Here is a 24,363-nt window from a genome sequence, read left to right on the forward strand (position 1 = left end):
AGTCCTTTACTTTAGGAAAAAACCTCAGTTGTCATTGCCCCTACCAAAGTCTCTAGAAATAGTCTTTATCAGTTTGGGGAAAAAGAAAAAAAAAAGAAAAAAGTAGGCAGAAGTAAAGAGAAAAGGGAAAACTGTTGTGGATATGTAGAAGACTATTAAAAAAAGCAAAACCAAAACATCCCACCCTTATTCTTGCGGCAACTGCCACCAGTTACATGAACAATTTGTCCAATTGTTTAGTAGCAAGATGTAAATCTAAAATTAAAGATTTGATAATCCTAGTTTGCTGATTTTAGTTTTTAAGTTAGTTTGTCTATACATACTTAAGAGATCAGTGGTTCTACCTGAGGCTTGTTAAAATTCATATGAAAGCTTTTACTTCTCAAAATAATTTGCAGAGCTTCTCTTAGGAAAAAATACTTTCCAAACTTCTTTTTAACTTTAGAAACTATCAGCTTGTTTTTTGTTAACTACATATCAGGACAAATTTGTCTGAAATAGTGTCAAACATAAGCATACTTTTCGTGCAAATACTTGGAACATTGAAGTCACTAATCTGTTGGGAAATAAGACATCTAGAAGGAGAAATATGATAGCTCATCAGTTTCTTCTCTGGGTTTACCTTTCTTTTCATCAATTCAGAATGAGTTGAGGTGGTATGAGAATTAAGCTCTTGGATATCAGAAAACCTGGATTACAGTAGACTATTCATCACTAAATGCAAAGCCACTGTAGATGTAAGGTGTAACAGGAACTTGCTGAGTGTTTGTCCAGCAGGTGGCAGACAATTGTGTCTCAACCCAGGGCAGCAGTGACCAAAAGGGCAGGAAGGGGACAGGGGGAAGAAAAAAAAGCGACAGCTTCCAAAATCCAGATTAAATTAGTAAACTACATTTTTAGTTTACTGCTGCTATAAACAAGTAAAAGGAGATGAAGAGATACTGAATAGCAGAAGGCTTCATAACCGAAATAATTCAGAGTGATACAACCTGTCTTTAAAACATTTCAGTGATTTTATACATACTTTCTCCTTGCTTTCCCGACAGTCAGCCTCTAACTGATCTCTTTCCGCTTTACAAGTCTCTACAATTTGCTGTAGCTCATCTTTCTCTTGATTAAGTAAAGTGATTTTCTCAAGCTGCTGACAGATATGCTCATTCATTGTTCTTTCAGTTTGTTCTTTTTCTGCTAGTAGCTTGTCATACTCCGAAGAGGCATGAGTCAGGTTTTCAGTTACTTCAGTGAGCTGAAAGAACAAGTAAGTACCAGTATTAATATTTCTAATAATCTCTAGCGTGGGTAGAAGTAATTTAATAATTAGTTTGGGAAAAACACAGTAACATTTTAATTTTAACAAATTTTGTTGTCCCAGTAATCAGGTTCTGATTTAAGAGTGTGATTGGGTCATATTTTCACAAGTACTATCTGTACATATGGGTTGTTATAATTGAATTATTTTACAGAAGGCACCTCCATTAGTTTACTGCTATAAAGAAAGAAAGATGTAACAATTTTGCTTAGAAGTCTTCTAAAGCCACAAGAGCTTCAGACATGAAACTAGTAAGTAGATAAATTTCTAATAGTGCAGCAAGTTAAAGAATGAGCTAATCTACCTTTTAGTTGCTCAGGTATCTTCAACGATACATAGCTAAATGACATATTAGAATTTGAAAAGTTTTAAGACTTGGAAAATGCATTGCAGTCAAAGAGCAGTAGTAATTCCAAATAATATTCCATCATTCAGCACTAAGACATGTTTAATTATAAGTAAGGGTTGTAGCTTGCAGGTCAAATTGCATTTGATCATCTTTTCGCTACCTGTGTTTCTATGGAATTCTTTTGAGAAGCAGTTCAGGGGAAAAAAAAGAAGGGAAAACCTTTTAATTAAGTTTCAGTATTACATTTACTGAACCCTTACAAACTGAAGTCTGCAGAGGACATGGGTTGCCAATCCTGATAGAATTTTTAAGTTTACTTGACAAAACTGCATCTGACCTTCTGCTGCAGTACATCAGTTGTTTCCTTCAATATCTCTTGTGCTTTCAAGAGTTGATTTTCTTTCTCTGAAATACTTCCTTTCAGCTCCACAATAGTATCCTGATGTTGTCTGAGAGAGTTACGAGCACACCTCAACTCTTCCTGCATCTCTGAATTCTTTGGACACAACACAGTTAAAGTACATTAAAGCCCAAACAACACTTCCAAAAGTTAAGACAGAAGTTTACTAAAGCTGTTATCCTAAACGAATAGGACTATTTCTTTTACCATGCTAACGGTCTCCTGTACAGTTCCTCTTAGCTGGTCTCTCTCATTTTGGAGATTCTCCAGTTGCATTTTAAGGTTATCATCTCCTCTTTCTGTCAGAGTGCTCACTTCCTGAGAGTCATGTAATTTTGGAATAAAACCTGTTCTCCCCATTTTTTCAGATTCTCTTTGACATTCATTGGCCTTTGCTTCTTCCAGGTCATGCAATTTCCTTTGTGCCTGGCTCAGCTCTTCTCTCAGAAGAATTAATTCTTGCTCAATAGATCTTTCTTGAATCTGTGGTATCTATTTTACAGAGAGATAGAAATCAACACATTTAGGGAAGTAGCTTTAAGAGAAACATATCTGATCTTTGACAGGTTGATTATGTAAAACAAACAGAAACAATGTTTTAGAGAGAATTGTATTTTTTCAGAATAGTATGATTTGACTGAATTCAATATGCAATTCAAGTTTCTTGAAATAAGACATGTAAAAGCAAAATTTGAAGCGAGAACTTATTTCAGAAGTTACCAGAAGTAGAACTCCATGGTCGCAATTTTAGCCTAAGTGGGTTAAAAAACCCCCCCACAACACCCAAACAAACCAACATTCCCCCCACCCAAGCCCCAACCAAACCCAAAAAACAATACTACCAAAACAAATAAAAACCACAACCACAAAAAGTCCTCACAAACCAGACCACAGAGACCTTATCCATATTTCTAGTCTCAACAGTAGATAGTAATGGTGTCAAAGCAATTATTTCCTTGAAATTTGTCCACTCCCCCCATAAATATCAAAATATATGAATATACTTTTACTTTTTTCAAAGTGTATATATACATACATAAACAAACATGTGCAATCAGCATGTCCAATTAAGGAAAACATTGGCTGCAATGTCCCTTACCATACACTTCCAGGAAAAAAAGTGAATTCTATCTATGGTTTGAAAAAGACCAGAACCACCCTTTCCAGATGAGCAATTTTTAGCTTCAGTTACTTAATTACTCACATCACCATCCTGTATCCTGTTGAAATTCTATTTACAGGAAAAACACTTGTCCTATCCTACTACTAGTTGTTCATATACAACAATATGGGTGGAATATATTTCAAGCAAACAGTAATAATCCTGGTGTTTAGTGGTCTGCAGTTAAGTAGCAGGACCCTTCTCTCCAGTTTGTTTTGGAAGTTATTTTCACTCAAGTGAAAATTTAAATAAGCTTGCTTTCCATTATGGCCTTAGCATAATTACCAAAGTTCCTTCTCCATGCTCTTCTTTTTTCAAGTGTAAACTGTCCAGCTTATCCTGCAATGAGTTGTTCTCTTGCGTAAGGAAAAAGATTTGTTCCTTTAGTGCCTGAAGCTGATCATTTTCTCTGTAGTCGTTATTTTCTGCTTTTTCTTCAGCAAGCTGGTCTCTCTCCGATGTGATGATTTTTATTTCTTCTGTCATTTGTGATAGCTATTAAAAAAATGTGCAAAGATAGTATTTCCATCAATTCAAAACAAAAATTAAATGCAAAAGTTGTTTTATTCACCCTACTACAGTATTTTTAACACCAAACCAGAAAAACTCCAGAACTAAGTCCTTAGCATTTAAAACAAAACAGGTGTCAAAGGCCAACCTTTTAGCAGTCTCTTCTGCAACATTGGCCAGATTTTTATCCGGAAAAAGTCTGAGAGGAAGAAGCCAAATAAGAAACACCTGTTGGATTATTTTTACACATTTGTTCCAAAACGTGCAAGTGCTGAAGACCACCATTGCCTTACTGGGTCTGGCAGCTGATATACTTTGAGAAAAATCCAATCTCACATACTGCAGATTCTCCCTCTAGAAAAACTGTGCCACTGAAGCAACTGTGTAATATACAATATTCTCAGCACCCTTCTTTGTCAGTTATTGAACAAACAGGCACAAAAGCAGTGGGTCAGCCTTCTGCTGTATGTTGGGAAGTAAGCTGCCATTTACAACCATGTACGACACTCCTCATTGGGACTGAGTATCATAAACCTCAAAAAAGCCTCATTCCTAGCCTTAGGTATTTGATGTAACCCTTAGATCTTCTTCCATTTGCTATTTATTTCATGCCATCACTCAAACTGACAACCATGGGGCACACTGGTTAAGCAAAGGTGTATTGGAGTGTACGTTACAGCTCGAAGCTCTACAGAAGTAGATCAGCAACTGGTAAAGACTTGGATCAGGCAGTAGTACTTTCTTGCCCACTTTCCAAAAGCCTAGAAATTTTCTAAGGACAAGTAGAAGATTATTATAAACTGACTAACTAGGCTTGCTTTCACAGTGTTAGAAAACACATTAAATGCATTTTATTTTGAATGATTGCATGATGTTTTACCTGTGTTTCGAGTTCTTTGATTGTTTTCCCTAGTGCTTCTTCAACACTTAGAATCCGAGATTCTTTTTCACAAATATTTCTTTCCAACTTCTTGACAGTGTCCTGGGATTGCTTCAGAGAACTCTGTGTATTTCTCAGTTCTTCATGTGCCAAAATGTTCTTTAGAATAAAAGGAAGAAAATCCACAACAGAAAATTCGATTATTCCGCAGCACTAGCAAGTACTCCTTGATTAAAAAAAAAAAACCCAAACACACAAAACCCCACTCCCCTATATATTTCAATATAGTTTACAAATATTCTTACACTCTTCCCCTTAACATGTATGGTCCATTTCTGTAAAGGTAGAATTCCTACCATTGATACAGTGTCCTTTATATCCTCTTTGAGTTGGTCTGTCTCAGCTTGGAGAGACTCCTCTTTTTGCTTCAAGTAATCTCTTTCCTGGGTTAGCGTTTTTATTTCTTCCCGACATTCGGTAAGCTGCTGAAGAGCTGCCTGGATCTCTGAATCCTTGGCCTCCAGTCTCAACTCCATAATCTTTTCTTGTTCTTTTAGTTGCTCCATTTCATTTAACTTCTGCTGAGTCCTAATAAAATCTTCTCTTACTTCAAGAAGTTGTTTGTGCTCTGATGTCTTTTCTTCCAGTTCTTTCATTTTGCTAGAGAGCTTTAGTTTGTAAAGGAAAAGGCCAGACACTTTCATTGTAATGCAGAACTGCATAATGTGTACATGTTCTCACAGAATCTTATATTAGTTTAGAAAGGGTGAGAGAGGCTAGCTTTCAACAAGAGAGTAGGAAGTTCATAATTTCACTTTAAGTCGCTGCTTATATTCTTGCCCACATTAAATAAACATTGGTTTGTGAAACCTTCCTGTGGTTTCTCCTTAGCAGCAAAAGTCTTACTAAAACATAATGCTACACACGAAACTGTAGCATATCTTAGGAATTATCAAATTAGGATTATCAAATCCATAGTTGGCATATGACAGCCATAGCAGTGCCAAAAGCCCTGTCAAAAATATGAATCTTTAGTTCCCATCTTAATTTTTTTTCCTTTCTAATTGCCAATTTATGTGGTGATTCCCTTTGCTTTGAAAGTTCCCAATGAGAAAACTTTGTTTCTATGACTTAAGATAGAGTAAGTCATAGCAGCGTATTTAAAAAAATTTGCATAAACATAACAACTTAAGAATGGGAAAAGAAAAGCTCAAGTACAGAAGGAGAACATATAACCCGCAGCAACATACACATTTCTTTGCCTATGAAGAAAGAGACTGCTGAGCTTCATAATCCTGCAACCTTATACACCTAGCACAGAATAAGTAATATCCAACTCGTGCTAGAGGAATTTCAATGACAATGTTATTTATACCTTTAAGACTACTTCTCCAAAAAAAGTTTTTTTTTTTGTAATACTATCAACAAACTCCTGATGTCTCGTCTGTAAAAAGGAGCAAGCTGACACTGACCTCTAATTTAACTTCATCCAAAGTTGTTTTAGACTCTCGTGCTTCTTTAGATAGAATATCTATTTGGAGCTTCATTTGTTCGTTGTTTTCTAATGCAACTATATATTTTTGCTCTAGTTCTTCATGGAGCTGTTTAAGTGCAACATATTCCTGATCAGACTTTACATATTTAAGTTGTGCATCTGCTAGATCATCTTTTGATTTTCCAATTTCTTCAGTCATATGTTCAAATTTAACTTCATTATCAGCTACTTCAGAAAGCAGCTTTTCTCTTTCCAATTTTAATAAGCGTAGCTCCTCACATTTTTCAAGAATCTGCCAACAGAAAAGCAATATTAATAGCATTTTCTAAATTAGTATTTGTCATAGTTGCATAATAAAAAACACGTTCATATGCAGATACAGGAAATAAAGTACAGGCAAACACATAGCACAGTACATTGGGTTTTAGTTTGTTGGGACGAAGCTATCTAGCAAACAATCCTTCAAAGAGAAGCAAGACAGACAAGCCCCTTCCAAAACCTTGAAACCTCTCCTCCAACTCTTTAGACGTTCCCTTTTTTCCTATGTTTGAGCTAGGGCTAAGGACTGATACTCCTAGTTATAACTCCTAAACTGACTAGACGTATTAATACTTTCTTCATGGTACAGAGTTTATTAAGTTGTTAACATCTAATTAAGTTTTGTTTATTAGTGGAAGTAGGCCACTAGAAGGGTTTGGGACTTTTTGCAAAGCATTCATGAGTTTGAGAGGTTAGTTGGCCTGGGTAATTTTCACTGCACATACTTAGTAGCAGGTATTTAAGGACAAAGAAACCTAGAAAGTGTTTGCAAACAAACCCTTTAAGACACGTTTATAGCAAACAGACTACTAAGCCCTGACCTGTCAGGAAACAGAAAAGTTTCCTTACAAGTTTTCCAGAATTTGCAAGTTACATCTCTCACTTCTCAAGCAGCATTTCCGCTAAGAGCCCTTGAAATTTTCTCTTTGCCCAATTAGACAAAAATTCAGTTTTAGAACAGTAAACCAGGATCAAACAGTTATACATACACACACAGTTATCAGTGGTGACCATGGCAAATAGGCAGGCAAGTGTTGGACTAGAAATTCCCAATTAATTATAGAAGAATTCGACTAAACATGTGATCTTAAATTTATTCCTGGGTGCCAATATTAAATACCTGAGGAACAATAATTAAATGAACTTAGTTGTAAAATCTCAGGTTATTTGATTCAAGACAACTTTTGGTTTTAAAACTTCATATCCAATAGGCCTCCATTAACAGGCTACCGGTGAAGTAAAATATAAAAACAAGGGAAAAAAAGTTAAATTTTTTGTTTACCTCTTTCTGCTGTATCTCAACCGTGTTTTGTAGAGACTGAAATTCTGATAGCTCATTTACTTGTTTTTGTAAAAGTGTGTTCTCTTTCAATGCTTTTTCTAGTTCGCCTTTTAAGTCAACTGCCTTTTTTTCCAGCTCCACAAGAGAGAGCAGTTCTAGAAAATTAAGAAGTTTAGATTAATAAGAGAGTGTGAAAGAAAGCATGTTTTAAATTAAGCAGAAGATGTCATATCAGTATAGCTCTGGAAAAATATATATTTTACAATGGCAAACAGTAAAAAGATGAAACTATGGGTCTGAACTTGGTCATCACTTGTCAGGTTGACATCCCGTTTGTTTTAGGTTCTGCCTGACAGCCTTCATTAACTTGACTGTCTTTGTACAAAATACAAAAGTGCCAGCAGTACCAGATACTCTAACATTTTGTATTGACAGATGCTCCAACTATTTGAGAAAACAAGAGCCAAAGTCTTCCCTATTCCCTCACCATCACAGTGAAGGGTAAGGAGAGGGGGAGACGGGGAGGGGAAATAAAAAGCACCACCTGAAACCGTACCTTTTGGAATTTTACCCTCCATCAGTGAAGTCAGCCTTGTGTTTTCTTGAAATACAGACTGCAACTCTTTCTGCAAGTCAGACTGCATTTTTTTGTAACTGGCTTTTCCTGCTTCTATTTGGCTTTGATAGAGTTGAACATCCTTTTGCATTTGCTTGTAATTATTCAAGAGTTCATTCTTCAGGAAAAGAAAACAACATGCAATTCACATACAAAATAAAAGTCTAGTCACTTAACATTTAAACATTGCATTCTGTCACATTTCCTGTTGTCGCTCTGAACAACTCTGGTCTTGATAAATGTGGCAGAATAAACTACAATTTAGTAACTGCATTCCTGTCAGAGTCCTATAAAAAAACCAAACACATACCTTACCTCAGAGGTCAGGGCCATAACTGCTTCCACTATTTTGTCTTTACTTCTTCAAAGCTCAAAGCAAGCTCCATCCCACTTCTAAGTGTGTATCTCCTATTCTCATTTGTTTTCTGGTAAAATCAGATTTGGAGTCTTATGTCCTAGTAACTCCCTAAAGCCTGTTGATTTATTCTCTCTCTCCTGGTAAACCAAAAACTAATCACCCACTCCTATAGAATAAACTTCTACTTTCTTTTTATTTTTCTCCTGAAGACCCATTTTCCATGAATTCCAGAATGAAAACATTACTTGGAGCATGAGTCATTAGCTTTCTGCAAATACTCCACCACATCTTGTCTATATCCATTGCCTTCTTCCCTAGTCTGGGAGCAGATGGGCCCTTAACAGCATTTTGTAGGGCTATAAATGCAGTTTAACAAGTACTTGCCATCTTCTCTTTCAGCTCAAAATTTTCAGTTCTGAGAAAAGCAGATTCTCTTTTGGCATCCAAGGCTATGGTTTCACTATCTAAGAGGGATTTATTCAGCTGCTGGATTTCCTCGATTAGCTTATCAGAATCCCGCTGAAAAAGACAGATAAATACTCAAAGAAATTAAAAAATATACAGCCATAATAAAACAAGTGTTCATTATAATGTGGTTAAAATGTAAACACATGCTCAGAAAACTTGGCAAGGAACAGTAGGAAGCTCATTTGAGAGACGAGATAAAGAGCAGTATATACCAGAGTACTGCTGTATCATAAGGTAGTAGTTAGCATTTTAAGCTTTGTAAAAGAACTTTCCTAACATCTGTAGGGAAGTAGATTTCAATTATACCAAGGTTATATCTAAATTTAACCTACCTCCAACAAAACCAAAACCATCTCTCAAATCAGCAGAAAACTCAAATTTACCACTGAAAAAGACGTGTCCTTTTTTTCCACTCCTGCTTTCTGCAATTCTTCCACACGATTCTGTAATATCTTTATTTTGTTCTCTTTCTCTTTCAGCTGTTCCAGTTTGGAATTTATTTCTGCCTGAAAGTTGGACAAAAAAAGGAGATGGAAGTTTCTAGTGTCCAGTTTTGTTTTTCAGGTAAGAATTTAACAAAAACCTGTTCTCTATATAGGAATCGTGCATGGCTTTTTAGACATATCCTGCCCATAGCTGGTAAGGCTAACCAGAGCCCAATGATCTCTAGGTTGTCCTCAGCAGATACAGTATTTCAAGAAAAACAAACCAAGCACAGTTCATACAAATCTTACTGCATGTAAATTCATGGACAGGCTCACCTCAAGTTCCTCATTGTACACTTCAGCATTTGAAACTAGATTCTTTAAGCTGGTGATTTCATGCATTAGTTGAATCTGTGGAGCAAATTGAAGCAAAATTGCAGAGGATGTTAGAAAGCACCCAGTAGTTTTAGTTGCCAACACCATGAAAGTAAGCAAGGTCTATCTTGCATTTCCTTTCCTATTGGTGGGGAAACCATATATACACAGGCATAGCTATTTAAACAGCTACAAAGCAAGTTGCTACATTTTCTTTCAAATGGATAGCTGAGATGCAAAGCTTTGTTTTACCTTCCCAGTAATTAGAAAGGATTCAAGTACAATTTAATCTGCAACAGCTCAAGAGCAGCAACGTTATCAAAGCAATTAATGCAGAAATCCTACAGATATGACACTTCAAATTCTAGTCATGTTAAGCAGCTTTTTATGACACAGTGCAGATATTTATGATTTAATCTATTCACTAACAAGAATGAGAAGGTGCCAAAATTGAGGTAAAGCAAGCCACGGACACATTCAGTGGCATCCTCAGAAAGGAGGCACAAGTAGAAGACTAGATAGAAAAGCACTTCTAAAACTGAATAACTCTTTTCTTTTGGTCTTTGTTAGAAAAGCTTTACAATAACCACTCATCTACAAGTACTTCTGTATAGTCACAAGTGTAAGTAAGGAGAAAATACAATCTGCAATTTAAAGATCAGTGTAAAGCTTTAAAAGAAGCACTCGCTTGTAAGTATTTCTATGTTGTTAGGAGTATAGTGAGAAGAAAACTCAATCTGTAATCTTAAAATCAGAGGATGGTTCTAGAAGATAGGGTACAATACCACTGTCAGAAGTTATTTAATGTTATTATTCAGAATAATAGAGTTTACCTATATATATATATCTGTGGCAATTTAAATTGATGGATTTCAACTAATATATTTAGTGAAGTATGTGACCTTTCAGTATTGCTGTAATTAATCTACTACATGGTTATCAACAAATGCTTACCTTTTATGGACTGTCTTCAGATACATATCTGAAAACATGAGTCATTCAAAAAGCAGTTCTTGTAATAGAAGCCACTTTAGAACATTTGTTATTAGATACACAAAAGCTTTGCAGCGAAAACTAACTGAAGATTTGTTAAGCGTTGGCTGATAAGGAAGATAGCACAATTAGTTTAGCATACAAAGGGTCTTCTAAAAAAATCTTAAATACAAGCTAAATCATAATCTATTATGGATCCATTTTGTTTAAGATCCATAAATCTTCGTAGGGAACACAATGGAAATGAGAGGTGATCTTGTTAAATTGTAACCTGAAGCAACAATGCAAAAGGATGTAACTTCAGCTTCAACCTTAGTTTTGCGGTCAGAGGATATTAAACAGACTAGTGTGTACAAGTAACCTGCAGAGACAGTATCAGGAAAGAAATGGAATAATACATCCATGTCTCAATACTTCACGTTGTTGGTTTTGGGGTTTTGTTTGAGGTTGGGTGGGTCCATCCGTCCCGTTCCCCTCCTCCCCCCGTGACTTATTTTACAGTCTAGCCCTTGGGCAGCTAGAACCTAATACAAGTAAAATACATTTTAGGTTCTAGAATCAGAGCATAAAACATTTGGACAAACAAGGTACATCTCCACTAACAGCACAAGTAGGTGAAGAGAACTGAAATTCAGTACTTCCTATATCATAAGTTAACCAGTAGGTAGGTTTAACTTTTTCTCACTTCCTGGCACAAAATACAATGTTTCAATTTTCCATAGACATTACTATTCACACTATTATTTTTAAATATTTTATCACCAAGATAAATAATATGTTAAAAGTTAATGGTCACATAGTCCAACAGATTACCGAAAGCCAGAGCTAGCTTGGATTGTAAACCAAGATGTTTTGCACAAGAAATAGTGAAACATGGTTTAGCAACCATGCTTGAACTTCAAAAAAATTCTAAAATGTATTTACACAGCAAAACTGTCTCTTGTAGAAATCTAGAGTGAAATTCAGATTATGCATATAGAAAAGTAATATATGGGTACATATATACACACACAAATACATGTTTAACCAGACTTCAGTATGCAACTCCCCAAAAATTTAAGTCTGAGTTTTATACTCTGAGTAAATCCAGTTTAAAACCTGGGTTCATTCATTCTGTTGCTGAACATAGCTTATAACACCATCTGTTTGTAAATCAGCAGCTGAGTATATATACACTGAATGAACTCTAGAAAACATTTGCGCATAGAGATTTCTTATCTCTCTGTATTTATTTCAATGCACCTTACCTCATGATCTTTTTGTGTTTGTTTTTCCAGTGCTTCGAATTCATCCATTTCTTTTTTTTCTTTCAGTTTCTCCTTCATTTCATTTATTTCTAATTTCAACTGCTCATTTTCCAATACTAGGTTACTAAAATTAGCTTGCAGGACGTTGACCTCATTTACAGCAATATCCTGGAGAAGCAGCACAAGAAACTTTAGAAGCTGTTGTTGGAATTGCAGTCTTATTTCTAGAAAATACCAGACAGACTTACCTTTTCTAGTGCTAACGCTTCACAGAGTTGCACAGATTCTTCAAAGTCTCTCTGAGTCTATAAAAAGAATTGCTTGCAGTTAACTGATCTACAAGATCAAGCAAGGTTGTTATTATTATATTCCTTCTTGCTTTCTTTTCACAACTACACCTGTTTAAACACCAAAGCTTACTGGATCATTTGCCACAAAATCATACAATCATCCCACAACTTTACGGAAATGACCAAGAGACTTACTTTCTAACCAGTTACAATAATTTTTGAGACATATACAAGAATATTGGTGTTCTACAGAAGGGTAAGGCTGACCTTACTGAAAAGCAAGTAATGTATATGCACTGTATTAGACAGCCGAAATAGATTATGAAGTTACCCAATTCATGTTAGGTCCAGCAGTCCATTCTACATCTGAGATTTGATCAGGAACCATCAGACATTGGTTTTCATATTCAGAATTCTCCAGCATAGCTGAAAATAAAGATGTATTAAAAAAACAGAGTAGCAGTAGATTTTAAACTGGTCATCACGAATTATTTTCTTATCAAAGAATTTTATCGCATTGGAAACAACCATTCAATGGCAAAGATGCAGCACACTGCGTAGGACTTCTGAATCTCATGATTTTCTCTTATGAAAGAGAACAACACTAAAGTCCAGTCCCTACACTTATGCTGACCACCTTATCACAAGTTAATGAATACTAAACCAAATTCAGAATAGATACGTAATTGCAGACTAGGAAAAGTGTTTAAGCATCAAGGAAAGAACCACTCAACAGGATCCTGCAAAATTTGAAGAAAAGCATCACCCCCACACAAAGCGAAGAAAACCCTGACAAACCACATGCAAGCAAAAAGTCTTGACAAAATGATAGGTAATAAGGCTGTAAGAAGATGCAATTCAGCAATTCTTCTCATTTTCAGTTCAGCTTTCTTTGTCCTTCACTCCTCTAATATGAAAAGCCCTGAATGTCTCTGTATCTCAATCTGATCTTTGAGTAATGACTTCTCTATTCTTGTTAAGGATTTTGGAATTTCATAGACACCCCACTTTTTTTGGGGGGGGAACACTGTTTGGATGGATAGTCTGTGTCAAAGAAAAACTTTGTCTACTTTTACAAAAATCTGGGGGTTGGGGTAAGCTGCATTGCTGAAGTATTTGTAAACCCTGTCTTTTACTTCACAGCCCCTACCTTCAGTTTTAACAGCTTAAAAGCTCAAAATCCAAAAGAGAGAGAAAAAAAAAGTAATTTCCTTGGAAAGGGGCATTTTTATTTTGTGCTATCAGAGAGTTGATTTATTCCTTTTGGGAAGCTAAGTAATGCTTGCAAAGTTACCCAATAGGAATTTGCTACACATTATTTCATCTGGGATAGTAAGACTTATGCTCCCACTTTTTAAGCTAAAAAAAAAAAAAAAACCAAACCAAAAACAGCCAAACCTTATTTCCAGCACAAAAACTACTACTATTATTGTGCTAAAACCACTTCCCTTCCAGGCAGCATTCTTTGCTGGCAGACAAATGCCATTTCCTTGTAGGCTATATGTAACTTTTTCAAAACTGCATTCATGGAACATAATTTGAGTAGTAAAAGTGTAGCTTTTGTGCTGTTAGAAAATTTGCTTTTTAATTTAGATTTATTCAGAAGAGATTATTTCTCATTTCAGAGCTGCTTTGCAGTTTCCTTATTTTTTCCTGAAGATACTTACAATCCTCCATGTCTGGTACTGCCGACAGAGACATTTTCATTTTTTTTGTTTCAGTCAGCATTGTTTTTTCAAAGTCTTCAAAATAGCTCACATTCACCTGGTTTATTTTACCAGGAGCCCAAGTAACTCTTCGTCTTCTCTTGGCCTTTTAAAAAAAAGTATTTACAGAAAAAGTGATACAACCAAAGCACTAAGTAGAGAGTGGATGTTGCATTAGGCTAGTTCTATAACAGACCAGCTAGACAGTACCAGTCTAGACAACTTGACATTTTTTTGCAATTTCTTCATAATTAAAGTACAGCATAACAGTTTGAAAGCAAAAGTCTTTGCAGTCTGTTCACTGCAAGGCAACATTGAATTGATACTCACTCAGAAGTTATTTTTAAAGTTACCCCTTTAAAAATAGGCAATTTTCACACAATTGTCCTTATCCAACTTATACTTCATTGTCAGTATAACCTTATGTATTTAATGTTACCTTTTGCCAAGTATTTCATAATTAACAAACAAGATCTAGAACAGGTACGTACTTTAGCATTCTGTTTTGAGGAAAAGGAGGCAGAAGTCACCAGCATCTCAGTTAAGTTTCGTATTCTATCTTCCTGCACTTTTTGAAGAGAATTTTTTTCTTCCAACAGCTGGGCCAATTGGTCTTTTTCCATTGCATGAATTTGAGTCTTTGAAGACACCTTCCATAAAAAGAATATTAATCAAACTAACATTTTAAGAACACAAACTACTCCTACGGAAGATACACAACTACTACTATGTAAAAACAACTACAAGCATATATTCTTTTAAGTCTGGAAGAGCTGTCTTTAATCTTTAACAATGAAAATGACAATTTAGTCTATAGTTACATGTAGACTTAGTATTTAAAGAGGTCAAAACTGCCTCACAATATGTCCTCGGATTTTTCTGGAGGCAAAAAACCCACAACATTCTTTCAAGCCTAAGATGGTTTAAGATGACCGTCCCATGGTGCCAGAAGCCTGAAGCTCTTTAAGAACTATGATTCAACTGCCAAATAACAGCAAGCTACTCCAATGCATGTCATCTCTTACAATTTGAAGTACTGAAAATTTATTCTGTTGTAAAGCAACTGCATTACAGTAGCTAGTTTTTCTGACAACTTTATCATAAGCTTACAATATTTTAGAGTAATTTTAAGTTCACATGGGATTTTCTAAGAAATTCTTCTGTAATTAAGTACTTTCCTCGCTACCTACCATCTCAGAAGACAGCAAACACACTTCTAGGTGCAAGTTCATACTGCAAATTAATTCTCTTCAAAAACAAGAGGTCACTTATTTTTCCTTAAGCTTTTCCTATGACAATTTTTATTTGAAAGAAAAAAAAAGCATCTTTTGATGATTTAATTTACCAAAACAGTATGTTCAGGATTGTGCTTTTCCTGTGCTTTATCTTTTATGATCTATGCTCTAACACTACTTGAAAGATTGCTCCTCAACTCCACAGGCTTTTGGAGAAAGATGAACACGAGAGACTACACTGTTTGATGGGAAGTTACTATTGTTCACTTTCTAAATTTATCTTCTGCTTATACATGACGTAAGTTTGGCACTGATCCTTCGCAGTTGCAACTTCTTGCAACTCAAACGGAAGATAAATGTTGGTAAGGGGGAAAAAATAGGAATTAAGTTGGAATCTTTAATTGCAATGTAAGAAGTTACTGAATGTCAGTTAATTATTCCTTTTGATCTCTGGCAATAAAAGTATGCTATAAAGGCATGACATTTCTTAAATACATTAACCTACAGAAAAAAAATAATTCAGTCAGTTGATCTCAGTGTTAGCTTTCACACAGACATGTTGATTATCATCAGTTGTTCTAAACTTCACAACACCTTTTCAAGTTCTATTCTCTCAAAAGAAATGAGAAAGTGACAGATATAATTTTAAACAGTTTACCTACCCCTCCAGATTTAACTGGTTTCAGTTTAAAACAGAATATTTCCAAATAACTATCCATACAAAGGATAGATTAACTTTAATAAGTTTATTACATACTTCCTCCAACTGCTTTTTCAAATCCAGAATTTCTTTGCGATATCTCTTCAGGAGGGCATCATCATCAAGTACTTCGTTCACTTTTGGAGTATTCTTCATTCTTTTGGCTGTATTGGCAAACTAGAAGAATATTCTCTCATGGGCAATAGTTAGAGAATAAATATATCAAAAGACTTATTGTGTCTCATATTTCCCAACCGAATTAAATGGACAGTTTATTAGATAAAGAACAAGATATAATAAAGGACACAAATATTTGTATTTGCTTATTTTTCATGTATTCTAAGCTTTGAAAAGATAAGTTTTCTTTGCTTGATATTAATACCTAAAAAGTGAAGCCTACCATTTAAGCAAAAATTCAGCAAGTTATTTTTTATTTAATAAAAAGCTCAAGAGACCACCAAAAAGGAAGACAGTTCTACCTAAAGAATACAGTTCAATTACCTCCCTTTCCTGTAGGACCTGTCTAACATCTTGCATTAGCAAAGACTTGTAGTTCTGTGTTTGGAAAAGGCAAATGAGAAAACAGAGGTTATCTACTGCCTGCAAGGAGAGAGAAGGAGCTTTGTTCCAACTGCCAGAAAGCTCTAGTTCAACAACCTAGTACAAGATGACAACTGGGAAAAGATGCTGTGTACAAAACTAATATGTCAAGTTCCAAATCCTCAGAAGACCTTTAGAAGATTCAAGTGACTACAAATCCAGCAGATAACATTTTACACCCCTCCAACCTGTCTACAATGAAGCCTTGAGTCAGAATAATGCTTGAAAACAGGTGAGAAGTTTTACCTGAAGAGTACTGAGCGTTTCATCAAAAGAAACAGGAGTAATTGTACAAATAATAACCGTCTTAGCATTTCCTCCAAGGGAGTTCTGCAGAATTCGAGTCAGTTTGCTGTCTCTATAATTTATGAAGCTGATGAAAAAGAGAAGAAAAAAGAAAATTGACATTTTTCTTCTATAGAAAAAACAGTAAATATCCTTTCTAGAGGTAATAGGTTATTTGAAATAGTTATCTACATAAAATAGGATTATATATACAGGATTTTAATTTCTTAGTGTATTAGTAACTTCTCTTAAAACAGGTATACAAACACAAATGCTTACCCAGAAGGGTCATCACACAGTTTTTTGATAACTTGACCCAGAATGAACAAGCTCCGGTTTATATTGCAGCCTTCTTTCAGTCGGACACCTAGGTATCACACAGTAAATTTTTTTTATTTTAAATTAAAACAACATTAAGATACATTTTCACCCCATCAAGATTTTGTGCTGTGCTACGCTACGTTAAGAGGGATTAGCCAAGAGTTAAATCTCAAGTGCCACAATGCATTATGACCCATCACCAGCCAGTATCAAATCCTTTACAATAGCCGAAATGCATCAAAGATAGTAATTTATCACAAAAAAACATTAATAATCTTTACATAGTAAATACCTGGGGCCACAAGAACTTTAATTTTGTTTCCTGTTAAAATTTTGCAAGTGCGCATACTTACATGTATAAGTACACCAAACCAGCCTTAGATACAACTTTTGGGTTAGTTATTCCTTGCAAGAGAGAATATTAACTTGTGTTCCTCTCAGATCACTTTTTTTGATGATAAAGACATTTTTGTGCAGCTTCATGCTGTCACTGTTAACAGTTAAGCTTCCTCTTAGCTAAAGAGTGAGCCATCTATTTATTCACTCTTCACCTTTAGAAGCTTGTAGGGACTCATATGTAATGATTTCTTTACTACAGGTGAATCTTTACTGATTCATCTCCATTCTGTTAGTTCAGTGCATGACTGTTGCTGGACCTGCTATTCTAGAAAAGCCATATTACTACCTAATTGTTTGCACTTTACAGCATTTTCAGTATTTTCCTGAGTAGATCCTGCCCTGCCAAGGGGAAAAGAGATTATTTATAGACAATAAGTAACACAATGGCACATAGATCAAATAATTTCCTTTCTGTCATAGTCTCTCATAAGGGTTAATTAACAGAAACAGTCAGCAGGAGAACCTCATTTAACACTCACCTTCAGATCCTGTTTGACTAGCTCTTTCACTGCCTGCCAGATCTACCAAGTTCTGCAAATTCATTAAATGTTGCACAGGTTAGTTCTGAGGCAATTTAGTTTTAGATCCTCTTAGTTCCAAATATCTGCTAAGAATTTCATAAACTAAAGTTACACTTAGAAAAAACAAAAGGTCTGTCATTATTGGAAGTAATCCATAGCTACTACACACATACCACCCAATACTTCCAAGGTATATAAGGACATGGAGTAATAAGTTTGTATAAAGTCTATTAATACCATGCTGAACATATTTCAAACTTGCAGTGTTATTTCCCCTACCCTCAGTAACAAAAAGATAAACGTAGTTTCTCAATATAGATGTGTTAACTACAGATTCAAGCCGTAGGAAGCTTCATAGAATCACAGATCATCTGGTCCAATCGGTCATGGACAAGAAAGCCTAGATGAGATTATCTAGCACTCTGTCCCAAATCAGCTGTATGTCTCTCCTTGCCTGTCATTGTGGGGATAAGGAAAGGAAGAAATTAAATACCAGAGGAAAAGTCTCACTCTGAATCTGGTTCAAAGTCAAATAGAACTTTATAGCACCCTGCAAGGATTTGCTTGAGCAAGTAGCCCTCACTTTAATTGGTTTCTGTTTCAGAAGGGCAAAGTCTTATACTAACGCCACCAAGCAGCAACAAACCAAAAAGGGCAAAACCCTCTCTCTCCCCGCTGTTAACAGAGGTTACTATAAAGTCAGTTGGAACAGAGAGACACGGCAGAGGGTGGGGGGTGGTGTAAGAAGAGTCAATCCCATAAGCTATGGTGAGAAAAAAAATTAAGTGGGCAGTAGTTTGCTCAGATACTGCATGAGGAATATTTACATTCAAATCAGAGGTTTTTCACATGAAGCCAGGACAGAAAGCTCTTTCCACAATGCATGTGATTGACTTCATCCTATTCCCAATTTTGAACAAGAGTGCTCATGCAGATTTTAGCAAGCTCAAATGCTTTCATATTGATTTTACTCCTCCAGTTCATTTGGATTCTTGCCTGAGAATCAAGTGAAGGCTATATGGAGAAGGCTTCAGAAACCAAAAACTCCCCTAAAGATGAGCAGTGTAATCCCCCCAGCTTAGGATATCTCATACACTAGTAAACCACTAAAGGGATACTAAGTGGGGTTACTTCTGAAAAAAAGGAATCTTCTGGTCATAGCAGCTGTAGGCGACATGTTCTTTTAACAACAACTAAATTTGAGGGTAAAAGAAGCCTTAAAGTTAGAATTTATTTCACTAGGCTTGTCAGTGGTCAGGAACTGTGTAGGGGTTGGGAATCTGTGTTTAACAAAATGCAGGAGCGTAAGGGACTATTGTCAGAGTGCTCTTGGGAAGGGCATAACACTCCCCAATCCAGCATGAATTGTCTAGGAACTATTTCCATGTCACAATTCCCTTTGGTGGGAAGGGAAGATAGCCTCCAGATAACACTCCAAGAGTCTCCCTCTATACAGGCGATCAGAAACATGATTTCTGCTTAAGAAACATCTGATATAAGTTAACAACAAAGCATGTTCATAATATCATTATAAGGTAACATTCTTCTCTCAGACAAGCAGTTACAATAAGTTCTCTACTGAGATGTCTATTTAATAACTTCTTGGAGTATGGCTTACCAAGTGGGATACCATCACTGCTCCATCACAGCTTGCATTTGCAGGGTCACTTCGTTCTCTGCTTTCAATGATCTAGAAGTAGAGGGTGTAATAAAGTTTTTGTCACTTTGAAAAAAATAAACCCCCTCCTAATAGTGAAACAGTTTTTACCATTCTGAAGATCGTGTGAGAACGGCTGCTGTGTTCGTTCATTTTTGTTTCCCCATAATGGCGATTTTCTGTCAAAAAGCAGTATTAGAATACTTTTGCTTATATTCTGATAAACTGGAGATAACAGACAAAAAGTACAAGTTTAAAACTATCTTAAAAATATTCATTTCTGAATATAATCTCAAAGACATACCTTTTCTAAAATAGCAGCTGACACTGGCTAAACAACTTACTTTCTCCTTTTCTGATCCATTCCATAACTTGTTCTGGGGCAACCACCACTTCTTCAATCAGATCTTCTACATATGTATTCCTCTTAAGAACAAAAACAGGAATAAATTTTACTGAACTCTAAAACTCACTTCAATACATTAAGTTAACATTACCAGCATTTACTACAGCATTTATTACAGTTTGCTTTCTTCTTAAAAGGAAGCAACAGCAGCTGAGTATCTTTTTACTCTGAACGCAAGGAATGAGGAAAGTTTAGATCTTTATCAGAACTGTCGCCTAAAGGCACAGAAAAATCAGACAGATCAAGAAAGTTTCCTAAAAATAAAACTGGTAAGGGAAATATCCTTCTGGACATTTTCTGAGGGAATCCAGGAGTATATTTCTCAGTAAATCATATAAAGCCATAATCATACAACTGATAAATCTCCCTTCTTTGCAAGACCCAAAAGCACTGATAATTTAGGGCATTGAAATAAAAAATACTAAGCGCAAACCACCAATTTTTTATTATTTGCTACAAAACTTAATATAAAGGAACTGAAAACAACATTAATATATATTTATTTTTCCCTACTGATCATCTTACTAAATAGTTCTAGCCTGAAGGTTATTCTATGATTACAGTAGAAGAAAAGTATATCTACTTTGTAGATGATATGAAGATGGTAAAGTAACCCTGTATATCTGCTGAAGGATTCTAACACATTGAGCTGGAGGCTTAATACCATGTTTGGAAAAGTTAGACAACTCCCAAGTATTCACTGTCAAAGTTAAATAAATATACTATACTGGCAAACTTAAGGGTTTAAGTCTTTTACAAACATTTATAAAGATAAACCAGCAACAGCAAGCCCGATTTCACTGTTGTTACTCTACTATATCAAGTGTCCTTCTGCTAACTCTGAAGATCACAATTACACAATCTGACACAGAAAAGTTTTCAACTAGATGCCTCTGAATGCTGCTTTTTTTTAAACTACTACTTTTACTCCAGGCAGATACAATATTCACACTACATAGCATCCACTTACATTAACATCCTCACGAATTCCCAGAGGCTTCTTTTTCCTGATATCACAAAGCAAATCTGTAATGGTTTCGTTGTAGATTTCCATGTAAGAAACCCTTAGCAAGAATTCTCTATCTGGAATCTAATGTTCACAGAAAAAAGAAAGAAAAAAAAAAATAACAGACTAATCAATGAACACCTTTTATTGCAAGTATTCTGAACTCAAAGATGTATGTTTTGGTATCATTCCACATATTTCTCTCCCCCCATCCTCTTTGCACATTAGCATCTACCAATACAGAATCATTTTTCTTCTATCCCACCTCTTTCCAGCTGCATTAATAGTAAATCACTTTTAGTAGGTTATAAAAGTAAGATAATTGCCCTACAGAAGCATGACAATAGTCCTCCCACTTAAACGCCCTTTCCATATCCAATTTTCTCCTGCTTAGGCTCTTTTGTCTCTGTGTACCTAGTCTTCTCTCTGCTTGCTTAGATTTACATTGCTGCTGCTTCTTCCCCTGCATCCCTGGTAGAGAATACTGGGGTGAGAAAAGACTGCACAGTGGAGAAGTTTTCTTGGCTTTAGTTACTTTTATAGACCCCCCTAAGGTACTCCGCACCCCCCCAAAGGAGCAGTGACCATTTCACATAACTGGTAACAATTACTTGAAATCCTCAAGGCAGATGCAAGTGCTCTGCAGACATTGTTTTGGAAATCAGTGTTTTAACTTACACCTTCTCCTTAATTCCTATTAGCATTGAACAATTAGCCTATGATTCTTTTGAAAGCCTGAAATAAGAAAATTTAGTGTCATATTCTTCCCACTAAAAAAAGTCTTTAATACTGTTAATTTTTTTTAAGTTTTAAAATAGCAGAATAAAGAACACAAAGCTTCACATTACCTGATCTACCACATCAATGAGTGACCATCTATTTATATTTGCAATCAAGGTTTAGAATATTTGCAAATTTAACAACCCTCCTCAGTTTCAATTTGATTTGATTCCAACTAATAGAGTCCCATTATCTTTTTTAAACCACTCATCTGTGCAAGGCCAGCAAAGCAACTGCAACACACGGTTCAATTAATTTCTTTCATACTCTCCTTGATACTAAATTTTTTTTTTTCTGTAACAATCACACATATTGCTAGTCCTTTCAGTCACTTCAATATAATGGAATTACTGACCTCACAAATAACTTTGAAAACATGTTGAATTGCCTTAGGAATAATGCCCACAGAATCTTCATTTCCCATCATTGTGTATGTCTTCCCTGAAGCAGTCTGTCCATAAGCAAAAATTGTGCCTAGAAAGATGGTTAAATTTTACTAATTGCTTAGGAAATACCATCATGGTTTAACTCCAGACGGGAACTGAGCACTGCACAGCAGCTCACTCACTCTCCCATGGTGGGATTTGGGAAAGAATCGGAAAAGTGAGAAAACTCATGGGCTAAGATAAAGACAATTTCATAAGTAAAGCAAAAGCCATGCACGCAAGCAAAGCAAAACAAGGAATTCATTTACCACTTCCCATCAGCAGGTATTCAGCCACCCCAGGAAAGCAGGGCTCCATCATGCAAAACTGTTACTTGGGAAGACACACGCCATTACTCTGAATGTCCTTCCCCTTCCTCCTTCTTTCACCAGCTTTATAAGCTGAGCACGATGTCATAGGGTATGGAATATCCCTTTGGTCAGTTGGGGTCAGCCGTCCCAGCTGTGTCCCCTCAACTTTTTGTGCAACCCCAGCCTCCTCCTTGCTGGTGGGGTGGGGCGAGAAGCAAAAAAGGCCTTGACTGTAATCACTGCTCAGCAATAACGAAAACATCCCTGTATTATCAACACTGCTTTCAGCACAAATCTAAAACATAGCCTCATACAAGCTTCTGTGAAGAAAATTAACTCCATGCAAGCTGAAAACAGCACAAATACATTACAAACAGGATTTAAACACAGTTTAAAACTTACCATTATAACCTTGCACAGCTGACTGTATAATTGGAACAGCTACACCTTCATACAACTGCTGAGTGTTGTCAGTTGAGTGAAAGACACGATCTTAAAAAAACAAAGCATGTAAATCCATTGTATTGCATGTCAAAAACAAGCTGTCTTCTTACTCAGTATTGCTGACTTCAAATCCAATAAATGGGCATCAGATTGCTTGTAGGATAATTCACACTTAAAAGGTAATTGCGACACTATTAAGGCAGGCTTTAAAAAAAAATAATAAATTAAAACCACAACTGAGAAAGATACGATGAACAGACAAGTCAAAAAACACTAAGAATGATGGACACAATTAAATAGTCACCCCATTTAATCCTAAAAACAGGTATGGTTAGTTCATCTATGAGGATTGTAAGTCTGAAAAGATAGGCTTCTTTTTAAACTCCTAGCTTGGAGCATGCTTTTATTGAATCTATAATTTGGGAAAAATCTTTGTAGTGGCTACATACATATTAACAAGTAGAGTGGATCAACAGCAAGAGACTCAAAGTGAGGCAGTTAGTTATGAGGATCTAAGGCCCACACCAGGCACTTTTCAGTTTTGGGTTCCCCCACACCATTCTCCCTAAGTGCTCTGGACTAGCCCTAGTCTAGTCCATTTGTAACTGGAATTCATAAGAAAAGTATCCAGCTTATGAGTTCCAAAACCACTCTACAGCATGAACCAGAAGAAAAAAGCAACATCCATCAGGAAGCTGACTTCAAAAGCACACTCGTAATGACTAAAACCAAAATCCTGTGTACCCCAATGGCACTCCTTCAAAATTATGAAGTTGGGAAAAAAACCTCAGGGACGTACGTTGCAAAAAGCGAAGATCATTGATGTTAGCATACATTCAAGCAGTACAGTAACAAAGGACCACGTAAGCATCAAAATAAAATAATCGCTTTCACATTCTTACCATAACTGAATACTTTTGTACCATTCACTTCGGAAATAGTATTATCTTCACTTTTCCAATGGAGTGACACTTTATCTTCGAGAGCATTTTCTCTAAAAGAAGAGATGTTCTGTTAACTTTATTAGGTTAGGCCTGTACTCCTATAACGCGGGTCTACCCCCTTGCCGCGAGCACCTCTCCCTCCGAAGCCCTCACCAGCCCTGTTTGCTCCGGCTCACTCCCACCCCCACGGCGACAGACGCCGCATTTACGCCCCTACATCCCCCTTTTCGGAGGGCGGCAGCGGCGGTCCCCGAGGCCCAGTTTGAAGGTGAGAGGGGCACAGCAACACCCAGGGAAGCCGGGAGACCCCACAGCCGCGGGAAGCACTGCGGCCTCCCCTCAGGCCGGGGGCTCAGGTGCGGCCCTCCCGCCTGGACGGAGCCTCACCTGGCGATGAGCGGCCGCACGCGCACGCAGACCGTCAC

At 36.3% G+C, this 24,363-nt stretch overlaps 1 protein-coding gene across 1 annotated transcript in view; it reads right to left on the reverse strand.

Annotated features, from left to right (window-relative positions):
* The window catches only part of CENPE (centromere protein E, 312kDa), a gene marked incomplete at its 5' end in the record, with an annotated part of 37,735 nt that extends 13,375 nt beyond the window's left edge, over window positions 1-24,360 (reverse strand). Inside the window, 28 exons of the mRNA XM_010288924.1 lie at window positions 1,025-1,246; window positions 1,996-2,154; window positions 2,266-2,550; window positions 3,506-3,715; window positions 4,611-4,769; window positions 4,967-5,278; window positions 6,083-6,397; window positions 7,427-7,581; window positions 7,983-8,160; window positions 8,785-8,919; window positions 9,252-9,374; window positions 11,909-12,076; window positions 12,157-12,213; window positions 12,530-12,624; window positions 13,866-14,010; window positions 14,396-14,554; window positions 15,897-16,016; window positions 16,686-16,812; window positions 17,004-17,091; window positions 17,924-17,975; window positions 19,584-19,655; window positions 19,734-19,801; window positions 19,967-20,048; window positions 20,999-21,118; window positions 22,170-22,288; window positions 22,953-23,042; window positions 23,897-23,988; window positions 24,326-24,360. Of these exons, the coding sequence (XP_010287226.1) occupies window positions 1,025-1,246; window positions 1,996-2,154; window positions 2,266-2,550; window positions 3,506-3,715; window positions 4,611-4,769; window positions 4,967-5,278; window positions 6,083-6,397; window positions 7,427-7,581; window positions 7,983-8,160; window positions 8,785-8,919; window positions 9,252-9,374; window positions 11,909-12,076; window positions 12,157-12,213; window positions 12,530-12,624; window positions 13,866-14,010; window positions 14,396-14,554; window positions 15,897-16,016; window positions 16,686-16,812; window positions 17,004-17,091; window positions 17,924-17,975; window positions 19,584-19,655; window positions 19,734-19,801; window positions 19,967-20,048; window positions 20,999-21,118; window positions 22,170-22,288; window positions 22,953-23,042; window positions 23,897-23,988; window positions 24,326-24,360 (3,942 nt within the window). The remainder of the gene's footprint in view (window positions 1-1,024; window positions 1,247-1,995; window positions 2,155-2,265; window positions 2,551-3,505; window positions 3,716-4,610; window positions 4,770-4,966; window positions 5,279-6,082; window positions 6,398-7,426; window positions 7,582-7,982; window positions 8,161-8,784; window positions 8,920-9,251; window positions 9,375-11,908; window positions 12,077-12,156; window positions 12,214-12,529; window positions 12,625-13,865; window positions 14,011-14,395; window positions 14,555-15,896; window positions 16,017-16,685; window positions 16,813-17,003; window positions 17,092-17,923; window positions 17,976-19,583; window positions 19,656-19,733; window positions 19,802-19,966; window positions 20,049-20,998; window positions 21,119-22,169; window positions 22,289-22,952; window positions 23,043-23,896; window positions 23,989-24,325) is intronic.
* Window positions 24,361-24,363: the final 3 nt, after the last annotated feature.

Source organism: Phaethon lepturus, unplaced genomic scaffold (genome assembly GCF_000687285.1).
Source record: "Phaethon lepturus isolate BGI_N335 unplaced genomic scaffold, ASM68728v1 scaffold3056, whole genome shotgun sequence".
In the NCBI taxonomy this organism is placed as follows: domain Eukaryota; kingdom Metazoa; phylum Chordata; class Aves; order Phaethontiformes; family Phaethontidae; genus Phaethon; species Phaethon lepturus.